The following is a 24628-nucleotide window of genomic DNA, read 5'->3' on the forward strand; positions in this document are numbered from 1 at the left end:
CATACTGAACAATAATATTATAAACCCAGAAAGTAGGAACACATGCCAGATCTTAATCAATCAATCAAACAAACAATCATTTAATCAAAATACTTGATTGATCCCCTCAGGGAAATTATTTAGTTGCAGTTGCTCACATTCAAATTAAGAAAGTGAGAAAAAAGCAAGTCAATAAGTGTATAAAGTAACACAGCTACAGTAAGAAATAAGTAAAAATGTTAAGTAGAAGTAAAGTGAGATTAGGTTACAAATAAGATTAGGTTAAAAAGATTGTTTCAAATGGATTGTACAAATTCTATTGTAGTGTAGTGTCAACATACAGTATCAACATAAATACAATACAAACATTAATAAGTACAGTGTGAATAATAAGTAGCAGCAGTGAATAAATAAAACATTTTGCACATGTAGCTGATAAATTATTGCACCAAGTAGTTATTGCAGTTATATAGCAGTTGTAATGCAAGCAGCTTCTCGTCTTATCACAAACATAGGGAGTCACTGTCAACGAGAGCTAAGATGGTGCTTTGGTCTGGACTACTACTACTGGACTACTACTACTACTACTACTACTACTACTACTACTACTACTACTACTACTACTACTACTACTACTACTAGGTCTGGACCACTGCTTTGGTCTGGACTGGAATATCTCAACAACTACTGGATGAACTGCAATGAAATTTTCGGGGGGCTGAAGCCCCCCTAAAATTCATCTCAGCCCCCCCTAAAAATTATAATAATTTAATCAATTTTGGTGCTTAAAGATAGAGTTGCAAACTTGTCTGTTAGTGACAGAGGACAAACAACTATAGGTTTAAAGGGCTAGAAACAGGTTTACTATCCTTTGTCGCTGTAGCCAATGCTATGCACCTGTAACCCAGTCAAGGAAAGGGTTAAAGGTCCTATGACATGCTGCTTTTTGGATGCTTTTATATAGGCCTTAGTGGTCCCCTAATACTGTATCTGAAGTCTCTTTTATATAGACCTTAGTGGTCCCCTAATACTGTATCTGAAGTCTCTTTTATATAGACCTTAGTGGTCCCCTAATACTGTATCTGAAGTCTCTTTTATATAGACCTTAGTGGTCCCCTAATACTGTATCTGAAGTCTCTTTTATATAGACCTTAGTGGTCCCCTAATACTGTATCTGAAGTCTCTTTTATATAGACCTTAGTGGTCCCCTAATACTGTATCTGAAGTCTCTTTTATATAGGCCTTAGTGGTCCCCTAATACTGTATCTGAAGTCTCTTTTATATAGACCTTAGTGGTCCCCTAATACTGTATCTGAAGTCTCTTTTATATAGACCTTAGTGGTCCCCTAATACTGTATCTGAAGTCTCTTTTATATAGGCCTTAGTGGTCCCCTAATACTGTATCTGAAGTCTCTTTTATATAGACCTTAGTGGTACCCTAATACTGTATCTGAAGTCTCTTTCCCGAAATTCAGCCTTGGTGCAGAATTACAGCCACTAGAGCCAGTCCCACAATGAGCTTTACTTAGGATGTGCCATTTCTGTGTCTGTAGCTATTGAGGAGGAGAGAGGGGGGGGCAAGGTGGAGAGTGGGGGTGTGGCCTTGACCAACTGCCACTTTGCTCATTTGAAAGCCATGATGTCTCTCTTTCTCATGGGTGGGCCAAATTCTCTGGGCGGGCAAAGCAGAGAAAGGGGAGGTAACCTTCCTCCTTATGACGTCATAAGGAGGAGATTCCAGATCGGCCCATCTGAGCTTTCATTTTCTCAAAGGCGGAGCAGGATACCCAGGGCTCGGTTTACATCTATTACCATTTCTAGCCACTGGGGGACCGTAGGCAGGCTGGGGGAACTCATATTAATGTTAAAAAACCTCATAAAGTGAAATTTTCATGCCATGGGACCTTTAACAGAAACATAGTTTTGGCCAGTCGGAGGTGGTTGAGGTCAGAGATTATCAGCTAATAAAATTACTTATATAGCAGGGGGGTGGTGTTGAGTTAGTTCATAATATGCTCAGTATATATACAGTATATATATATAATATGCTAATAAACATCATTGCATTTGAAAGGACAAAGAACATAATCCTAACAAACATTTGATTATAGGACAAAACAAACCAAAGGAGGAAATGCTTCACACTTCTAGGCACCGTAACCATGTCACTACTCTAGTACACGGTACATCTAAAATGTGTTTTAAGATCTGCCAGCAGAGTCATGATGGGCTTCTTGCCACATTAGGAACAACAATCTTGAATTTACGGGAACAACCCGCACAAAAACGGGAAATGTCATAGACAGTGCCTGTGATTTTCCCTGATTCAACAGCAGAGCATCTGAATATTTTCTGGAGAGAGTTTAGATGTCGTGATTGCTTACCAATTCAACAGCAGAGCTGAGTGCATGCCAATGTAACAGCAGACCTGCCAACATAGCGTTGACAGAAGGCTGTGTAAAGCCAGTAGCAGTAGAGTAACTTGAGTCATCACCCAGTCACACTTTTAAACACCTGATCACATGTGCTCACCTCAGCTGTTGTTGAAATCACTTCAAAGTAAACCCAAGTCTATCTACACCAGCGACAGATAAGACAAATTGGAAAAAGAAAACATGCACAGCACTGTCCTGTTAATCCCGGCGCTACACCTCCTACAGCTCAAACAGCTACTGTTGACTAAAACTAAATTGATTCCCTCGCCTACTGCTCAAAGCAGAGGAGGGAAATAATTCAATATTCTTGCACACTATTTGGCTTCGAGCAGCTACCAGCCTGCTGCTGCAGGTTCTTCAGGACCAGCGGGGCCTCTGAGGGGGGAGAAGGAGAGAGGAGAGAGGGAGAGGGAGGCAAAGGGCGATGAGCAGCTAAGAGAGTGAAGAGCTGCATGAATTGTCCTGGTGTCTATTGGCTCCTTCTAATAGATCCTTCTCAGCGCTCCCCTGACTGCTTCCACCAGTTACACATGCTCTTTTTTTTGGAAGGGGGGGGGGGGATCTGCTCAATATTGTAATCACAGAAAGATCTTAATGTCACTGGAGACTGTTCAAGTGGATATGGATTATCTCAGTAACTCAGAGTCTCTCTCTCTCCTGTGCTCGGAGCCAAATGGAGAGCATACGTTTGGACACAAAGAAATCTATTTTAATGAATGTGGGCTGTTGTGAGAAATTCAAACAGTCGCTCCCAACACCCTTTACAACATCATCTACACTATTTATCCCTAAAGCTACAGTATATAGTGTATGAAAATGAAAGATACAAACCAACTTTATTGTCCACCATAGAGAATTTCTTTTTGTGACTAGTCCTTTGACTAAGAATTATTTTCATTAATAATAATAATAATTTATACTTGTAAATGAATATATGTATTTAAAACAACAGGTTGCATATTTATTCACACAGCCAGTCACATCTTGTGTGGCATTGCTGATCATTTTTAAAAATGTTTTACAGTGTACTAATACTCCACCACTCACACAGGGCCACAGCACATTTCATATAATCTGTTTTCCCACGCAGGGTAAGGGAAGGATAACATGTTTGCATGTGTATGTATGTGCCCTTACTTAACACTTCATTTCTGTTAAAAAACACTTTTGTTTTTGTGTAAATGTCATTGTGCTGCGATGCTAAAAGCACTTCAAATACTTTGCAACAGCACTGTTTACAATGGTCACTCAGGGGCCAGCTTTAAAGGCCTGCAGTTTTATTGCATTTGTCTTTGAGTATGTAGGAAGAGGACATGTACAGTAAGTAGATAAAACACTTGTTACAATCAATAACACATAAGAACCATGGAGACCCAGCGAGGAAACGGCTGTATCAGATGTGAGTGAAACCCTCGGCGTGTTGCTGTTGAGGTTTTTCCCCTTATCAGTTATTGCTAATAGAGACGGAGGGAATGAGGCTTGTGTTAGTGGAGCAGAGTGCAGATGGAGGATTTCCCAAGAGCGTGGCCCACACCGAGGACAGAAAAAGACAGTGGAATTACTGTCTCCAAGCTCCACTGGAAAGGAGAACTTTTTTTCCTCCCCTTAAAAAAGTAATCAGAAAAAGCAAATTCTCTTCCAAATTTCCAGAAACGGAACTTTTGCTGGTATACTGCTAGGTTTCATGGCCGGTTACTGCCACAGTAGTTTCGCTTGCCAGACCTATCTCCAAAGCACTGTGGAGTAAGGTCTGGCCACACAACACATACACAAAAACACGGCTTGGGTTGTTTGCATTTCTTTAAACCAATCACAATAGTCTTGGGCGGTGCTAAGCTCTGGACGCAGCGGCAGCGAATCTGGAAATTGCTTTCGCAAAGGAACTTGCAAAAGAAAAATGTCACATACAATATATATATATATATATATATATATATATATATATATACACACACATACACACATACATACACACACATAATTTACTAGTAAGTGCTATAGAGTCATAGAAAACCAACAGACCCAACAGTCATGACATGCATGCTGCTCATTCTATGTAATTGAATCTGTAATTGAAAGGGGCATGTTCAAAATAATAGCAGTGTTGTGTTCAATTAGTGAGGTGAAAAAACGGTCAACTACCATTCGAATGGATCAAAGAATAGCCAAAATGGCAAAGGCTCAACCAATGATCAGCTCCAGGAAAATCAAAGAAGACTTAAAGTTACCTGTGAGTACTGTTACGATCAGAAGAAGGCTATGTGAAGCAAAGCTATCAGCTAGAAGCCCCCGCAAAGTCCCATTGCTGAAAAAAAAAAGACATGTACTGAATAGGTTGAAATTTGCCAAAGGACACATTGACTGGCCAAAGGAGGTCATGTTGCCTTATGCTGAAGAGGAAATGCCTTTGAAATGGGTCTTTCAACAAGACAATGACCCAAAACACACCAGTAAGCGAGCAAAGTCTTGGTTCCAGATGAACAAGATTGATGTTATGGAGTGGCCAGCCCAATCCCCAGACCTCAATCCCATAGAAAACTTGTAGGGTGACATCAAAAATGCTGTTTCTGCGGCAAAACCCAGTAATGCAGAGAGAGAATGTAGTTCAATCGTCCTGGGCTGGAATACCTGTTCATAGGTGCCAGAAGTTGGTCGACTCCATGCAACACAGATGTGAAGCAGTTCTCAGAAATAATGGTTATGCAACTAAATATTAGTGCAGTGATTCAAAGTAAAGCAAACCCTTGAGACATTTTTCAGTTTATACAGTAAATGTTTGAGTTTGTAAAGAAAAATGCAAATACTGCTATTTTTTTGAACAGCCTAATATTCCTTTTTCTTCACTTTCTGTAAAGGTATAACACAAACTTGATCAATTTTGGTCATGTTTTGATTTGGAATTGAATGTGCAGTGTTCCCAATGCATTGATATTATGGATTATGCATTTTTAGGCCTTTATTTGACAGGAGAGCTGGAAAGGGCCGCAGGTTGAAGTCGAACCCGGGCCCGCTGCATCGAGGAGTAAACCTCTATATATGGGCGCCCGCTCTACCAACTGAGCTATCCAGGCGCCCGCACATACAATATTAAACAAAGTTAACTGTACACACAATACAGTAACATGAGCTATTTAAATTAGCTGGATACATGGTTAAACGTAATTTGCTCTTACCAGTGTATCGCCATGTGTATTTTGATAATTTCGATAATAAATGCCGTGAACATATTCTTTGTAAATCTTAATCATTCACCGAAAGAACCAAACAGGCCTGCGTTGTTGCACAATCCAAGTTTTCTTTAAAACTTGCCATTTTCAGCAAATAGCTTCATAGCTTGAAGTTTGTTGATGTTTCCCGAAACCAACGGAGTTTTGCAACGCGAGAGGAACATCCAGATGAAAGATCTGGCAGCAACAGATGTTCCGGCGATTATCCGGTAAATTAATTGTCGTCAATCCAGACTACTGCCATGTAAATTGTCATGTCAGCCGCATCTCCATGTCTGTGCTAGTAGAGCGTGTGATTTGAACAAAATAGGGCCTTGATAATCAAAATATTGATCCATAGTGCCACTAGTGCTGACAAAAAATACCCAGGGTACGGGCGCCTGGATAGCTCACCTGGTGGAGATGGCGCCCATATATAGAGGTTTACTCCTCGACGCAGCGGCCGCGGGTTCGACTCCGACCTGCGGCCTTTGCTGCATGTCACTCCCCTCCTCTCTCCCTTGTCATGTCTAAGCTGCCCTATTCAAATAAAGGCCTAAAATGCCCAAAAAAATTAAAATACCCAGGGTACCTTTAAGATTAGAAATTAGCTGCATAACAGTTTCAGGTTAAACAAGGTGGTGCATGTTTGTCCCTAAGGGAGACTCCATTACTCATGCTGAATGACACGTTTACAGTTGCTGTTTTTCTTTTTTTTTATTTGCTTCTTCACAACCCTTACAAAAAAAGAGAAAAGTGTAGCAAAAAATGCATTCAGGACTGGAGCAAAACTATCTTGAGGTGTGAGATGTGTCACTGACTGACAAGTGAAAGTTGAAATTGTCTCTAGAAGTGGTCAAACATCTTTATAATGAATTCCAAGTCAGGTTCAGCTACATGTGAAGCCAACATACCACACAAAGTATAAACAGACAGTGGAGGCATTCTCCCAAAATACAACTTTGGGAATGGAAGAAAAGCACCATACAAGTCTTTCAACTGAGCATTTCTGTCTACAAATACATCTCTACCCCCAGAGGATAATATGGGAAATGCTAGACAATAGTTATTCTGTAGTTTAGATGCCCTGCCCAGCAGAGAGATTAATGCTCCCTTTATTTTTAGGCACAAATGGGCTTTAAAGAAACGACCCTGAAAAAACCATGATGCAGGAAATGAGAACAACCTTCCAGTTGTACCGTTCTCCTTTTTTTTAATACCTCTGCTTCACTTTGTTGCCTTTTTACACACTGTGAGATCTTACAAACTGCAGTGCCATGGCCCCAAGGGGGAAAACGCTGAGAACAGAATGTGAATTCATCCACATATGACAAACACGCTGGGAGAAACTCGTGCTGCTGTTGCCCCGACTTGCCTCCTAGATTTACAGAATTTGCTGAAACAAGAGGAATTTGCATTGATGCCAAGTTAACAATATTTCGACCATAACTCAATTACTTTACATGATAGGATTAAGCAACTGCTGTGCTTATTTGACCTTTATTCTCAAGAGTTTTAGCCATGCCGCTAGCACGGTTCTAGGGATGACAATGTTGACAGGTCTGTCTGTCGGTCCGTCCTCCACTTTGGTCCAGACTGAAATACCAGCACGTCAAAGTTTTGACTTATCCAGTGAAATATCTCAAGATCTACTATATGGATTGGTACCAAATTTTTTACCGATATATTTATGTTCCCAGATGATGAAACCTTATGACTGTTGTGTTCTTTTAACTTTTCCTCTAGCGTCATCATTGTCTAATTCTTTTTAACAAAATAATACCTGCAAAACTAATGGCATTCCCATCAGCCGCAGCTGCACTGTGTTTAGTGCTAATTAGCATGCTATGCAATACTAGCTGTGGATCACTCAGGCAGGGAAATGAGGGGGTGGGATATAGTTAGAAAACACTTAGATGTATACGTTTTTGCATGTGTAAGTATGTGTGCATACAATGCATGTGCATACGGTCTTGTGTATGTCTGTATCTGCTTGTGCATAAATGCCATTTTAAGGTATTTGTATATTATTTGCATGCTAGGCAATGTTGGTACATAAACCATGTATGTACCATGAATCAATTTAAGTTTAATTACTTTCAAACTAAATTTGCAATACATGGTATTTTCTGTCAGCATTCACTAAGTTATCAAAAAAAAGAAAAAGAAAAAAGATTTGCTGTAACTGCATAAAATGACCAGAGTTTACCCAATTTCTTCAAAAGTTGGGTTAATGTCCAGAGAGTGTTGGCAGCCTACAGTAGAGTAAGTATTAGATGGAAAAAGTTATCTCTGCTGGTTTAAAAAACTTACAGAGCCCCTAAACAAACACCCTTTAACTTGTAGTTTTTATAGTAAAGTTCTAAACACTTATTCTGTCGCTGCCTAAAAATATTTTTCTCCTTCCCACAACCACCCATGTTTTACTTTCTTCAAACAGTTTTACATCGGCTTCACGCTGTGACCTTTGCGGTGCAAGTGCAGAATCCAAACCAAACCAGCCTAAAGCTGCGTATGTGAGAAGAGTATTGATAACACCACCTCTGTTAATTGGAACCTGGTTACAATCTTATTATTAGATACTGTAGAGTGCATGTAAATAATTAAACTGAGAACTTGTTGCATTCAGTGATGTGGTTTATATGTATGTAGGAGGAAAAAACTACAATCTAGTAACAGTTTTTCAGCTCTATTATTTAAACTTTTCCCCTTTAAATCAAAAGAATTGTGCCTAAGAGGTTTTTATCTTGTACGTTACTGCTCCAGATATACTTTTCCCAGCTGAGTGCCCACACAACACGAGTAATCCCACTGATCTTTGGTACATTATCATGATACTGATATACAAGCCACTCTCTCACCCTCCACTGTGTTCTAAAAACGCTGGCTACCTGCTCCTGCTGCCTTTCACCTTAAATGAACCCTTGATAAGACCTGAAAGGGAAGCTTTAATACACCGCCTCTCCAACTCCTGTCATTTTTCTGAGGAGTGCTTAAGACGCCTTTTACCCTGGCGTTTATCGGACAGCATACTGCACTTACATGTTCAACGTGTATGAAGAACACCCTCTTAACAGACTGTTTTTAATGTTGAAATACTGCATATACAGTTGGGGTGTTGGGGATTGCTGGTATTAGTCTGCAGAGCAAGCAAAGATGTCAAAGCAAAAAAAGCTGATGTGATATGACAGTGAGCCAGAGTGAGACAGTGTTTTATCACTGATGTGCTTCAATTGTAATGTGGATTTCACAACAATAATGAATGAGGAAGAACAAACTGTTAGCTTTCGAATGTTGACTTACAGCACACTACGCTTCCTGTTGAGAAATACCAGCATGGAAACAACTTTTCCTCACCAACATTGTGCCTACAGTCTACCTCTTACTCAGAGGTGAAGTCACATTTCCCCAGACGCCATACGAGTGGCCTGTGGGCTAAATCCCTCTGACCTTGTGCTCTCTAGCCTCTGACCAGCAGCCAAGCATACAGAGTAAACAGGAGGGAGGATAAACAACTTAGCAGAGGGCAAGATGATGGGATTTCAGAGCAGCGCGGCCCCCCAGTTGGGAAGCTGAGTGTACAGTCTTATGCTGGTGAATCACGAGACGCTCTCAATAAGAAGCTGTCAGCTGCTTCCCGGCGGTGTTGACACTGAACATAGTAGGCCCTCACCTGCTCTGCAAGGATTACATCCGTGTCCTAGATTAGATTTGAGGTTTTTCACTTGTTAGAATATTTTAAACTAAAGCGACATTGTCAAAAGATACATTAGAAAACACCAAAGAACAACGCATCTAAAATGTTTAAACTGTTAGAAAAGTAGCCTCTTCTGGTAAAGTCACAAAATGTAAGTACATGTATGCTTAAAGCAGGTTGCGTGCTTAAGTAAACAATCTCCATGCTTTCTCCACACCAGCATTTCAAAACAACGAAATCAGGAAGCCAAATAAATGAATGTCAATTAAATCGGCGTGTTCTGTGAATTTTCTAGAGTGGGCGAAGTAAATCCTTGCGAACTTCTCTCATCAAGTTTAACTTTAGTGAACTTTGACACTTGAATTTCTGTCAATTAACCAATGACATGTTGTCTTGACACTGTTGCCCTTTAAGGAAACAAAACTAGACAGTCCAAAATGGAGGTAGCTTATTTTGCCGTTTTGCTCTATCCACTTTTTTTTAAACCTTCCACCTTTCACTGTCCGATTACAAACCGCGCCAGAAGAAAGAAATGGTTTGCAGTTAGTTATAAGACAGGAGTAGATGGTATAAATACGTTTTGTTCACAGAACTTTGTGAACTTTTCCCATTAGCAACTAAGCTAACAAGCGACAGTTAGCAAACCAGCGTCCACTGAGAGTCCCCCCCCCCTTCAATAACCCTTATCGAATGAAATTAACGTACATTTGGAAATAAATGACTCTGAAAGCTATTTCGACAGACTAGTGTTAGCAAATTACCAGCTTGCTAGCTTGTTTGCCATTAGCTTGCCTGATACAGTAGTTCGCCAACTAGCCCTGTAAGTAGCACTGCCTATTTTGTGAAGACATGCAGATGAATTTTGCTTCAAACCTGTCAAAATCTACATCTATAATGATGAATTGAACAGTTAAGGGGCCGCTGCAGGCAATACAGATATACCGTACCTGTGAGAAAATATGTTGACTTTGCATTTAGAGATGTTGTTGTTGCTTTTCAGAACACTTACTAGGATTGACCACTTCACCTCAGAGCTCAACAATGGGCTTCTCTCAGCCTTCTCAATATTACAACAAAGTAAAAGCTGCTGGCAGAGCAGTGAGCGGTGGAGTCGAGCACAAAAACAAGTAGGTAAGCAAACACTCTGGACTGGGGCTGCTTTCAAAGTGCTCAGGACTTGTTGAAAAACCCATTGTGCTCTCTGTAAATTACACAGCAATGCAGTGTAATGATCAACTGCTGAGATAAAGCTCTGATATTACCGAACACTAGGGCTGCACGATATGACCTAAAATCAAAAATGACGATTAATTGCACATTATTATAATAATAATAATAATAATAATAATAATAATAATACATTTAATTTATAATGCACTTTTCATCAAAGATCTCAAAGTGCTACAGGTTAGAAACACAAAAACATAAATAAATAAATAAGCAGTTTAAAATACAACAAAGAAAAGAAACAAAAAAAGAAAAAATTCTAAAGGGGACCAAAAGCTTTGCTAAAAAGAAATGTCTTAAGACCTTTTTTAAAACAGTCAGTGGATTGAGGTGCCCTCAAGGTGTCAGGGAGGGCGTTCCACAGACGTGGGGCAGCAGCACAGAAAGCCCTATCTCCCATTGTCCTGAGTCTGGTTCTGGGTAAGTGGAGGAGGTTTGAGTGAGTGGAGCGGAGGGAGCGTGTTGTGTTTTGTGGGTTGATAAGTTCTTTGAGGTAGGGAGGGGCATGTCCTTGGATGCATTGATGTGTGAGGAGGGAAACCTTGTACTCAATCCTGGTGGAGACGGGAAGCCAGTGGAGTGAGTGGAGAATGGGGGTAATGTGCTCATGTTTCCGCACTCTCATCAGGATCCTAGCTGCAGAGTTTTGGATGTACTGAAGCCTCTGCAGACTCTTTCTAGGAATCCCAATGAGTAGTGCGTTACAGTAGTCCAGTCTGGAGGAGACAAAGGCATGAACCAGCTTTTCGGCATCTGAGAGGAAGAGAATGGGGCGGAATTTTGAGATGTTACGGAGGTGGTAGAAAGAGGTCTTGCATAGGTGGTTTATATGGGCTTCAAAAGTGAGTTGGGAGTCCATTTTTACACCAAGATTTGTGACTGTTGATGAGAGGGGGATGTTGGAGCCAGAAAAGGTGATGCTGGTTATGGATGATGATTTGGTCTGGTGTGGGGTGCCAACCAGGATGGCTTCGGTTTTGGAGCTGTTGAGTTGAAGGAAGTTGTGCTCCATCCATACCTTTATCTCCTCCAGACAGGTGGTGAGTTTTGATGGGGATGACTGTGAGAGTGGGGTTTCAGCTGTGGCATTTACATAGAGCTGTGTGTCATCGGCATAGCAGTGGAATGAAATGTTGTGACGGTTGATGATTTGGCCAAGGGGGGTGAGGTAGAGGATGAAGAGGATGGGGCCAAGGACTGACCCCTGGGGGACACCGCAGGTAACTGTGTGTGGATTTGAGTTGGAGTGGGCCAGGGAGATGTATTCTGTCCGGTTTGTGAGGTATGATTTGAACCAACTGAGGGCAGTGTCATTGAGTCCAGTGATGAGGTGGAGCCGGTTTAGAAGAATGCCATGGTCGACAGTATCAAATGCAGCAGAAAGGTCCAGGAGGATGAGGAGGGAGGGAGAGCCAGCATCGGATGATATGAGGAGGTCGTTTGTGACTCTGACGAGGGCAGTCTCTGTGCTGTGGGCAGAGCGGAAACCTGACTGGAATTTTTCAAAGAGGTTATTTTGTTTGAGGTGGTCCTGAAGGTGGGTGGCAACTGCTTTCTCAAGTACTTTTGATATGAAAGGGAGATTGGAGATGGGCCTATAGTTGGATAGGACTTCCGGATCAAGAGTGGGTTTTTTGAGCAGTGGTCTGATAATGGCATTTTTTAAGACAGGGGGAACGTGACCAGTTTGGAGGGAATGATTTATAGCAGCGGTGATCAGGGGACTTAGGACAGTGATATGGGTTTTTACCAGGGAGGTTGGGAGAGGGTCCATGGGACAGGTGGAGGATTTCATCTTCCTGACGATGTTCTGCACCTCTTCTGATGAAACCTCAGGAAAGCAGTTTAGGGGTTGGGAGACGATATATGTTGGGGGAACAGTTTGGGTGGGAGGACCAGAAAGGGCAGAGCGAATATGTGCAATTTTTGATGTGAAGAAATCCATGAATTTATTGCACTGCTCTTCTGTAGTGGCAGTAAGTGGGGGGGATTGTGGTTTGAGAAGGTGATTTACAGTGGAGAAAAGCTGCTTGGAATTTCCTGGGCTGTTTCTGATGGCATCGGAGTAAAACTGTGACCTTGCCTCTTTGAGGGACTGTGTATATTTTTGTTGTTGCTCCCGGTAAATTTGTTTGTGGACAGTGAGGCCAGAGGCTCTGAAGCGCCGCTCAAGGACCCGCCCTGCTGCCTTCATCTTACGAAGCCCATCTGTGAACCAGGGTGCTGAGCGGGTGAAGGTGACTGCTCTCGTTTTAACAGGGGCATGGAGATCCAGGAGGCTGCTCAGATGGCTGTTGTAGTAGTCCACTGCTTCGTCGGCTGATGAAAAGTGTGTGGAAAGATGCTGAAAGTCTGCAGCCAAGAGTTCGGGGTTTATGTTTTTTAGGTTTCTGAAACAGATATTCCGCTTAGGCTTGGAGAGGCCGGATGAGGATGGCAAATCCATAGAAATGGCCTTGTGATCAGACACACCTAAGTCATACACCTGCAGATTGGTGAGAGGGACATTATACCTCGATAACGATAAATGAACGACAATTACATTTTTTTGTGATTCGACAACGAACACTGCGTTTTTTTTATTTTTTTTGTTTTTAAAAAACGTCTTTTGCATGATAAAAATGTAAAGAGGCTATACAATCCATTTCTTAACTTGTTAGTCCTAACTTTGAACCAGCAAGTTGCGTTTTAAGTCCTCTTTTTTCTGCTTGTGTAGAGCTACGTGACACATGAAACTATATTGATGAGGACCGGCGAGGTAAATCGTCAGTCCGAGAGTACACCAGGCAGACACACAGCTGACAACCTGCAGGTGGCAGTGGTGGAGACAGGCTCGGACATACACGCCGCGGGCCGCTGTGGACTTGCGGTTTCAGGAAAGTGGCTGCATGTGTCCGACAATGCACAAAACATCAACACCGGTACAAGCCTACAGCTTCAACTGACCCTTCGCTAAGTCCCGCCCTCCTTAGTTACTGTTGCTACGCCTGACAAGCTTTCGTGCCTGGCACATCTATTACAGTATGTGTCAGACATTCCCAAGGAGATAATTAGTAATTTTTGGTGAACAGGTGAAATATCTGAGAGAGCAAGACAAAAGGAAGTATGCATTCGAGGGGAGAGAGAGAGACATAATATGCAACCGATTAGAGAATAATTTCATCAAAATTGAAGCTAAAGCCACACAAGCAGCAGCCGCCTCATACGCTGGCCATTTGAATGGAAAACACACACACTGAGCTATGTTCACGCACAGCAGGGTAAGTGAAATTTGAAAATAATCTAATAATTATAAATCAAACAGCTTATCCATAAATCTTGTGGAATAAACACAAGACATTAGCCTGACCACTTTGCAATGATAACATTCTCCTGCTTATATTTTTAGCGATTAACAAAATGCTGAAACATATTTTAAAGTATGTCAGTGAGCCTCCGTCTTTCAATCATCTTATTTTACGTTCAAATGTATACATTATGAACAAAGAACCGTCATTATTTCCAAGCAATGCTGTGCTGAGCTAGCTAGCTAGCTAGCATTAGCGTGTTCTTGCCTTGGAGCAAACGTAGGTGTTTTTGTTAATCCTGTCGACATTTAGCTAGTTGTGAATGGGGCCTCCCACACTGCTTGATCCACGGCCGGCATTTCTCCCCTTGGGTTTTAGGTTTCGGGAAGGAAAAACGTTCCACCACCCCGTCCAAACTTTTAGGATACCGGGTATCAGATTTGCACAATCCATACGCACAACGCTTCGGCATGTTTCCCTCGCTCGAAAGCTTGACAGACCTCCCGCACCTAGTTACGGTTACTAAGCCACGATTGGCCTGTGGCGGTTTTCGGGCGTGGCTTAGCGAAGGACCAATTAATCGCCCAGCCATACCGAACACCCAAACCGCTAATACAGATGGAAAAGCACAAGTCAGTATAACTGATCCCTGATGAATATTAACTGCTGTATTTTAACATTGTAACTGGGTATCCAGACACTGTAGAGATTCCCTGCCACACAAATTACATTTGCTGGTTTGAAATAATTTAAATACATTACATGAAGACTCTCAGAGCATTAGCAACCATCTCATCATTTTTTTTGTCATATTTCAGGAGAAAGAAGTGATTTGTTAGTGCTCTGGCTGGATGTGTTTCTAGCATCAGGATGTCAACATGCATCAGCATATAAAATTTTGTCATGTCGTCAAAAAAATGCAACACATCAAAGTAACGTGGCATTTGAAACACATTGAGCAAGCCCACTTAACATACTTTACTGTTGCACTGCAAGTCACACAGCCATCAATCAAAACCTCAGATTATTTTAATTGATCCTCTATCAATGTGGATTGTGTGATCAAGGGAGGATCTACTACGAGCTCTGAATCATTGTCTACCAGATAGGATAATTGTTTTCACTATGAGGAAAACAACAGCAGAGAAAACCTCTGAACAAATGCCTTCAATACACAGTGTGGTTCTGATTTCAGAGCTGTTATAATATATGTAACATGCAAGTCAATTTTCAATAGCCTCAGCTAGCTGTGACTACATCTACATTTGTTACCCTATTAGTTTGAACGCCATTATATTACATCACCATTATTACTCCCACCTACAAAGGCTGCTGATTGGCTTGGCTTGGCTGTAGTCATTCACAAGATCTTTGAACTGCTCGACAAAATGTAAGGAGGTTGACGATGATTTAGAAATCTGGAATCCAGCAAATACAGACTCATTCTCCCACTGCAGTTCACACTGACACAAGGCCAGTTCAACAGAAGCAGCCTGTTGCATTTAAAAAGTCACACTATGGCTACGTTCACACCGCAAATCTTAATGCTTAATTCAGATTTTTTGCTCAGATCCGATTTTTTTGTTTGGCTGTTCACATTACCTTTTAAAATGTGGCCTATATCAGATTCCAGTGTGAACCGTTTGCGGTTTCGAACTGACCCGCATGCGCAAAAGAACAATAACAATGACATCAGACGCAGCACGCTGCTGCACTAAAGTTAGGGAGGTTAAGGAGGAAATGGCTGCAAATTCACTACAGAGGTCTGTGTGGATGCAGAGACGAAGCCAAGAGTGGTGGGACTGCATTGTGAATAGCTTTGAAAACGCAGTTTATTAAAAACTTTCAGATGTCGAGGGCAACTTTTGATTATCTCTGTCAGCGCATCTCCTCAAGACTCCCGCCGGCGTATAATTGTGACAAATGTCGATGTAAATTGACGTAAAAGTCGCATCAAATCTGCCTTGGTTGTTCACACTGTGGCCGCATTGAAAAGAAATCAGACATGGGTCTGATTCAGGACCACATATGGAAGTGGTCTAAATCTGATTTAAAAAAAAAAAAAAAAAAATCAGATCTGGGCAAGATTTGAGTGTTCACACTACTTCTGAAGAAGTCTGACCTTAGTCTGGTTTATTTTTTTTTGTGTGACCTGGGACCTGTGATCTTTGAGACCACTGGAAGCAATAACTCACTGCAGCAATAATGAATTATGAGTAGGTGGTTTGAGAGTGATTGCTTCATAGATTATCACCATTAGACCCTGTCACTGCAACTATACAATACGCATTAAGTGCTACAGAAAGCAGGGATAACATTGACAGAAAATGCACCTTAATATATTATTCATTAGGAAAACAAAAGATTGAGTTCAGCCATACTGCTGAGTAAAAGTGTCCCTTTCAACTGCAATTTCGGGCAGATAAAAGTTGACAGATATACGGACAGCTTTTTTGTTGCCTAATTTAGAGATTAGCAATTAAGATTGCATTACATAGCGTGTGGTGAAATTAACCTACAAGGTCACCGTTACAGCAGTTTATAGAGGCCTTAACAATGTCAAGTAGTGCTGACTGAAGACCTCATGCTGGGCGCTGGGAAATTGTGATTGACATTTGATAGTTTCTTGTGACAACATATAGACCAAGAGAAAAAAATACATCCATTGATAATGAAAATAATCGTTAGCTGCAGCCCTACTGTTAACCAAATGTACACTTTCCTTTTCTTTACTGATTGAAACCAGAGCATGCGTTCATCCACTTCATTCCTTACACATCACTGTAAACAAGTGATCACGCTGTGAGTCAGACCGACTGAGCAACTCGTTCACACTACAGATCTGCTGTCTGACTCCGGGAGCAGAATCTGTGATTATTAGTTAGCATGGTTTTTCATGCATAAAGGATTTTTTTGGGGCCCCTCAAAGAGGTTTTAGTCAGCCCCAAAGAAAAATCACCAGAACCAAAATGATACAAAGTGAGAATAAACATAGCAATTCAAATCCTCTCTTGATGTGTTTAAGAGCAATTTACCAAACAACCGTTAAACAAGCAGAACATAAACTTGAATATGAGCGCTAATTAGGCTTTAACGGATTTTCCTGGCGATTTATCTAAATATTAATACTATTTTCTTAACCAGTTTTGTTAATTGGAGTTTTATTTACTCAAGCATAATACACAGTTTATCAAATTGTCAGAAATAACAGGTAAATGCATAGATTTCTGTCAAATAAGGTAACAGACTCATTGCCTTTACTGTACGTACAATCATACTGTTGTGTGTAGTCACCCCCCCACAGCCCTAATCTGAGCCAGGAAAAACCCTTGTTAGGCTGTAAGGAACAAAACCCTGAATGATGGGCGCCTGTGTAGCTCACCTGATAGAGCGTGCGCCCATGTACGGAGGCTCAGTCCTCGACGCAGCGGGCCCAGGTTCGACTCCGACCTGCGGCCCTTTGCTGCATGTCATTCCCCCTCTCTCTCTCCCCTTTCATGTCTAAGCTGTCCTATCAAATAAAGGCCTAAAAATGCCCCAAAAATAATCTTAAAAACAAAAAACAAAACCCTGAATGATAAGATATGGTTAGTCATTATTGTTGTCAGAAGTTTACATTTTTTCCGAACACGCCAGGTGTATAGTGGCCCGGAGGCTTGACAATCAGCCTCTGCCATCTCTTAGCCAAATGTCCTCTTTGTCCACAGCATCATGTGAGGAGGACATTTCAGGACAGTTAGGAACAGCTTGTACTTGAATCTGGAAAATCATCTTTCCAAATGAACAGGGACCCACATACTTTCAGGCTGGCTCTGAGCTCATTGTTTAAAAGGTTTTTTGTTGTCTGGCCTGCATCTCTGGTACACACTCGTGCAGGAAGAGGATGAAGCCATGTGTGTTTGGAGAGATAGAACAGAGTGTTTCTGGGAAAATGCCTCTGCCCTCCCATGTGAATTTATGAGAAAATTCCACAGTAGGTCATAGGAAGACAACCTAAAAAAAAAGAGAACTCGATGTGTTTGTGCAACTTATACCATGATGTTATGACAAGCAACAAGCCGGTCTTGTGTTGAACAGAAACTATACAACTGTCTGGTTTCACTGGTACACTCTTATCATGAAGGACATCTTTATATTGAGAAGTTGAAATCAAATCACACAAAAAACTTCCTAGCTTCCTGGTCCATTTCTCACAAAATTCAAAATGACTTCTGTCACTATGTTCTGTATTTTGTACATGCTGCACTTTGAGAAGCATACTTTATTATCTACAGTTGTCCTTATTTTAATGCCTTTAGAAACTGACCAAAAAGATTCATATTTTTATTTATGTTTGGCCTTTAGATGAAAGTCTTCTCATATAAATCTTTTTTTTCAGTTTTTTAAATCACTATTCTAACACAGTTTTTTGTATTTAGGCTACTTAAGTTGCTACCTAGAGGTACAGTATACATAATGAGCCCATCAAAGTTTGATGAAACCCAGTTGTATCTTTGACACTCATATTTTGCTATTTAAGCAAAGATATTGTTCTTTAAAAGGCTTCGTGGATCTAAAGGCCCGGACACACAGAGCTGATAATCGGTCGTTGGACAGTCTGGCGAGGTCAGTGACTCGAGTCTGTTCGGTGTGTTCCGTGCCGTCGTCCGTCCGAGGGCCGTCGTCTTTCATTTTGGCCGATTTGACATGTATAATTGGCGGGGCGGGCACTGCCGGCAGACAGACTCAAATGACCCATCTGATTGGTAGAGTGCTAACCCGGAAACGAGGAGCGGGATGAGCGTGACTAGAGTCTCTCAAAATCTGACGAAAATCTTTTAAACTGACCTTTGTCGATCTGAAATGAAGACAGATTCAGCAACTGCATGTCCCATTTCTCGCTTACAATGTTTTCAGAAACACGTTTCGGTGAACTATTTTAGTACAATATGAGATCGTACTCTGAACAAGCCACCATGACAGTCTGTCTTTGAATTTCCCAAGGGGTTAAGCCAGCTTCCAAAGTGTACCTCCTATGGCGCCATTTTGATGCTACCTAGCACTCACCCGCCATTAGCATTCCATTGACTGCCATTTATTTTGGCGCCACTTTGACAACGAATAACTTTACATCTGAAGCGTTTAAAAACTTTATTTGTCCATTGTTTATTTCTAAAGAAACACGACAATGTATAAAAGGCTCCATTACCTTGTACCTCACGTTATGGCTCAGTTTTTGTAAAAATAGGCTAACGATTGTGTCATAACCACGCGACTTACTGTCGCATAGTAGAGGAATTACCGTACAGTACAGGAGAAGCTCGCAGGCAGTTTCGACTCACATTAGCTGTTTAAATTTAATTACTAACGTTAACTAGCATTTTAGTTAGCAATAATTAGCCTGTGCCTATGTTATCTCCTTACATATACCTACGCTCTCCGTCTCTGCAAGATTGGGAATGATTGAGATTTCTCTTGGCACAGCTACCAGAAGACATACAACTTTCAGACAGGTTGCTCACATCACATCTACGTCGTCTCTCTCAGTTGGAGGCTGCGCAGTAACGCTCAGCCATCACCGGAAAAGTGCTTCTAATATCCTTCACTGGTCTCCGTTGAAAACAACGGCGTCATTTTGTCCATTTATTTAACTGTCTATGGAATTTCCGGAGAAACCAGACCCACGTAACGCGTTCGTCCAATCAGCTGCCGGTTTTCATTTTTGGGCGACAATACAGATTAGCGCTGCCTGCTGTTATGGAGACGTATTATGTCTCGTCGCTTTGGTGTGTTCCGAGGCATTTTTTGACCAATTTGGGGAGACTGATCAGTCCAACTGCCTTTTCTGCCAACGTTTGGCCGTCGGCTCTGTGTGTCTGGGCCTTAAGGAATCTGGGCTATTCAGTTTTATTTCTACAATATCTTCTGAACAAATACAGATCTCAAATATGTGAGTGAAATGCAAACACTGACTGCTCCTCCTGGCTCTGCAACACGCTGGACAGCCCAGCTGCTTTTTATTTGACCACAATCCCTAAAAGGTCTGCTTTCTTTCCAATGAGTTTTTTTCAGTGCTGAACATTTCCAGTAGTAGATCACACATACAATATGATTAAGAAGGGGGAAAGTGCTTTCAGTCAGATGGTTCAAGTTCGTTTCTCTGCTCGAAGATTCCAGTGGAAATTCCAGCCTCATGGCTCAAACCATGACACCCCGGCACTGGAGGCGCACAATGGAAGAGGGAAACTATGCATGGGGGGGAAAATATTAACAATAACCCCCACATTTGTGGAGCAAATTAAACAACCGCAGTGATGCTCTTTTGCCCAATGAGTTCCAGCTTTGTTCGGTAGCCTGCAGTGTAGAAGTAACTGTGACATGAAGGCTGCAGCCTCAAGCCCTGACATGCACAGCTGTGTGTTGTGTTTAAAGAGCTCAGAGCAATCTGTCCTGCAGGCAAACAGTTTCCAAAAAAGAGGTGATCCAGCAAAGGTGTGACCTTTGACCATATATACCATGATACTAGTTTGGAAGAGAGGTAAGCATTAATGTGACATGCCATCATGAAGTTATGGCACATTGGGGGGGGGACTGACTCACACTTGGGACTAGTGATCTTATACAGCAGTTCAATCATTACCAGGAAGAGCAAAGGTTAAGTAAATCCCTGTTAAATGCATTTAGAGGATTGATTCTAAAATCCCAACAGGCAGCATTTAGGGTCAACGTTTACCACACTGAGAATGAGTTAGTTAGCAGTTTTGGAAGTTTTTTTGGGCATAGATTTGGCTTTGGACTCACCTGCATTGTAGAAGCTGTCCAGCACCGTGGTCTCCCCAAAGTCCAGTTTACCAAAGTTCACCGTCTCCAGCTTGCTGCCCACCGTATCGCAGGCGTCCTTCAGACACTGCAGGGCCATGCTCTCCGCGTTATTCTGCTGGCTCGCCTCTCCGTTCACCACATAGGCCACCGTCACCGGCCTGCTTTTGCACGACTTCCCGGTGGAGAGCAAGCCCCCGCCGTCCATCGGATTGCTCCCTGGGGTCGGGCTGTGCCCCCCACCGACGACCACCGAGTCCTGCCAGAAAGTTCCGGCTGCGGGGATACCGAAGACGCCGCCACCTCCACCTCCACCACCGCCGCTGCTACTGTCGTCGAGGCTCTCTCTGCTGGGGCAGACGCCGAAGCAAGGCACCGGTAAGGATATCCCGTCTTGGTCTTGACTCATCATGTTTTAAGGGTCACTCGCTGTCTTAAAGTGTGGGTTGTGATGAGGGGCTTCTCCAGCAGTCCTCCATGGAGAGCCAGCGTTACGCACGGCGGTTACCCATGGAGCTTCTGCACAGGCACGACGTGCTACCTTCCTCCGTATCAACACAGGCAAACAACAGTCTGTCAGCGACAGAGGTGTAACTACACATCATGCTGCATGTTTACTGTCGATGGCACGCTCAGATAAAGCACCAGCTAACCGCAGGTTGGTCGAAGTCACTGTTCCGAGAGGAGGGGAAACTCGAGAGGAAAAGCCACCAAGAAACCGCGCATTCCTTCTCAGCTCTCACAACAAATCGACACACTTCCCAAAGTTGAACAACACCGCCGGTGTCCGGGCAGCGACGCCTACAGAAGGCAGAGAAATGCCACACCAAGTCAAAGTTAAAGGCTCACAGCGGCGTGTCATCTCGTAAAAGAGAAACTGCACTGTGTACGCACCGACGCTGCTTTCATGTGCAGGCAGACCCTGCCCAGTTTCCACTGTTATCTTCCAGACTCACGCACTGGGCGGAGAGACAGCAGCGAGAGCCTGGTGGAGCTGGGCGGGAACACAATGACCAAATGTGGAGTTGCGTGCTTCAGGAAGGAGCAGTTCACCGAAAACAACACGACCATACGAATGTGCTGCTAATTAATCAAAATTAGAAATTCTTAGGTCACCGATTTGTCATCTGATACAATAAACACAGAAATTGAAAGAAGTGAAAGGGAAACGGCCCTTTATTGAACATTATTGAGTCCATATTTTCAGGGCTGTGAGCTGGAAGCATTTCATAACGTTGCAAACTAATTGCATTGTTTCGTCCATTAATCTTGTTTGATCCAAACAGATTACAAAGTAGATTTGGGCAGTGATCATCATTCAGCTGTGAGAAGTTTCAGGCAACAATTTCAGCTGCTATCCAGTCTGCCAAAGCTACACAGCTTCTAGGCGGCAAACGTTGGAGTTGTTATTCTCTTTGACAAATATTAGAGTTACATTAAGTTTAATAAATTCACATAGAAATTGCTGTCTTCTGTATTTAAATAGTTTGGCACCTTTCTTTCCTGTCTTAAGGAGGACCTCTTGTGGTAAATACTTGATATTACAGGCCAGTGCATGAACATACTCTAGCTCATTAAAACATGGGGGAATACAATTATTTTTATTTTCTATTCATAACCATCACGTTTAAACATGGTTTTTTTTTTTTTATAAAAGAAGACCCTCAGGAACTCCTCCTTTTATATTGCACATTTCAATATCTTTAGTTTTCTGTATTGTTTGGTTTTGCCTTGCATTTGAACTATTTAGAATGTATTACTGTATTGTACACATTACTTATCTTTTTTAATTGTATATATTACTTATCTTTCTTTATCTTATTTGTACATATTGATTATCTTTTTTATTTTTTATTTTATTTATATATTATTTTACTTTTTTATCTTTATTTGTATATATTTCTTATCTTTTATATCCTACTTGTTGTACGTGACCTTATTGCACCGTGGGTCGGAGAGACATTTTCAATTGCTCTGTATGTCTGGCACACTTTGCAGAATTGACAATAAAGTTGACTTGACTTGACTTAAAAATCCACTAAACTACTTCTTAGATTCATGAGCTTAATCTATTTGACAGTTGTTTGTCTTAACTTTAAGGCCAGCGTTAAATCACTCAGAGTGATGATCTTTGAACATGAACTTTTCATAACTGGGAAAGTGTCTGCATTAAGTTAGGTGTTTAAGAGATCAGTACTACATCTGGGTGAAGGCACGTAGAAGTGTCTCATTGGGCCTTGTAAGATTTCAGAAATAATAACCACATACATTCCACATAAATTATTATGTTGCTTTATATTTCCATCAACAAGACGTTAGTGTATTTTTCTCGTTTTATAAACATCTGTACATATTAATTAGATATAAAACTTACAAGTTATACCCTGGCCTGATATCAAAGAATTTTCAACCAGTTTCAACCACTCCTAAAGATAAAAAAATGATATATACTGTACAATGTAAAAGTTATAAAAACTTTTGTTTTTGTGACTACATGAAGCAGCACATATACATCTGGTGTTACTCTGATTTGTTTATTTCTGCACAATATCAAATAGAAGATGAAATATAAAAAATCAGATTAAAAAAATTTAACAGATTAAAACATGAATTATTTATGCAATCACAGAAGATCTGCAGGCACAGCCAACATGTCAGAAGGTTTATCCTGAGGCTAGAATCATCACATTATATTTCAGGAGCAAAATAACCACAGTCAACACTCATCTGCTCATCTGTGCAAACCGGAATCTACAATAGTGTGTCAGAGTATTCAGAGTTGACAATGAGAAATTCCTTAACATATAGTTTTTTTAAACCTCGATAAATAAGTCACTGGGAATAATAAAAAGCATACGTTTGTTTTTGTTTATTATATTCATTCATCTGTTGCTGCTATTAGCCGTGGTTAAGTGTGGAGTAGCCTCACTACACTACATATAATACAGGCCTACTAGCACTTATACATAGTAGCTACATGTAAAACATTCCATTATACTGTATACAACTGCTACATAATACTGTGTATACATTGGACAATATTCAGTATTAAAGCAGGGCTTTAATATGAGTGTGCTAGAGCGAAATCTGCAGATTTTTTTATGGCATTGACATTAAGTTTGATATTGTAGGTTAACAATAATATTTTTCTCGTTTTTACTTTAAAGGTCCCATATTGTAAAGAGTGAGATTTGTTTGTTTATTTAGGATCCTCATTAGATCCTGCATTGCTATTCTTCCTGAGGTCCTTACAACTCTCTTGATAATGTGACTATGCAATACTAAATACATAACAGTACATCATAAACAATACAAAATAAGAAATCATAAGACAGAAACTAAACATACACTATCATTTCATAACACAACTCATATGATAATAACAAATTACACACATAAGACAAGGACAGACACATATACAGGACAGTTCCACCAGTGCAGTCATAGGGCATTCCACACATTCATGTTTAACACATTTTTTAGACATGTACCATAGCATGCTATCATCACATAACATCTGTTTCATACCATGTGAAAGTATCAAAACGCTCAATCCACGGAAAAATGCACACAGCCTCTATTCGGAAACTGTGCCTTTAAATGAGCTGTCAGGACTTGTACTGTTGTGATGTCACTATGTTGAAAGTGCCACTACAGAGACCGCAGATGTGGAATACATAGACTGTATATAGAATGGACTAACAGATCCCGTTGCTCTGGACGGAGACCAGTGAAGGATATTAGAAGCACTTTTCCGGTGATGGCTGAGCGTTACTACGCAGCCTCCAACTGAGAGAGACGACGTAGATGTGATGTGAGCAACCTGTCTGAAAGTTGTATGTCTTCTGGTAGCTGTGCCAAGAGAAATCTCAATCATTCCCAATCTTGCAGAGACGGAGAGCGTAGGTATATGTAAGGAGATAACATAGGCACAGGCTAATTATTGCTAACTAAAATGCTAGTTAACATTAGTAATTAAACTTAAACAGCTGATGTGAG

The 24628-nt window shown here is 41.3% G+C and overlaps 1 protein-coding gene and 1 long non-coding RNA gene across 3 annotated transcripts in view; one reads left to right on the top strand and one right to left on the bottom strand.

The window, feature by feature from the left end:
* Nucleotides 1-21571, bottom strand: part of map3k5 (mitogen-activated protein kinase kinase kinase 5) — an 84046-nt gene extending 62475 nt beyond the window's left edge. Inside the window, exon 1 of one of the 2 annotated variants that reach the window (XM_031322335.2) lies at nt 20612-21571. In XM_031322335.2, the coding sequence (XP_031178195.1) occupies nt 20612-21041 (430 nt within the window). In that variant the 5' untranslated portion in view covers nt 21042-21571. The remainder of the gene's footprint in view (nt 1-20611) is intronic. The other variant, XM_031322334.2, reaches the window with a different exon arrangement.
* On the top strand, nt 10929-23409 carry LOC118493922. The gene is made up of 4 exons (XR_004895972.1): nt 10929-11258; nt 14032-14035; nt 19962-19964; nt 23400-23409. It is a non-coding gene; the product is annotated as an uncharacterized LOC118493922 (long non-coding RNA).
* Nucleotides 23410-24628: the final 1219 nt, after the last annotated feature.

Source organism: Sander lucioperca, chromosome 19, assembly GCF_008315115.2.
Source record: "Sander lucioperca isolate FBNREF2018 chromosome 19, SLUC_FBN_1.2, whole genome shotgun sequence".
Classification (NCBI taxonomy): domain Eukaryota; kingdom Metazoa; phylum Chordata; class Actinopteri; order Perciformes; family Percidae; genus Sander; species Sander lucioperca.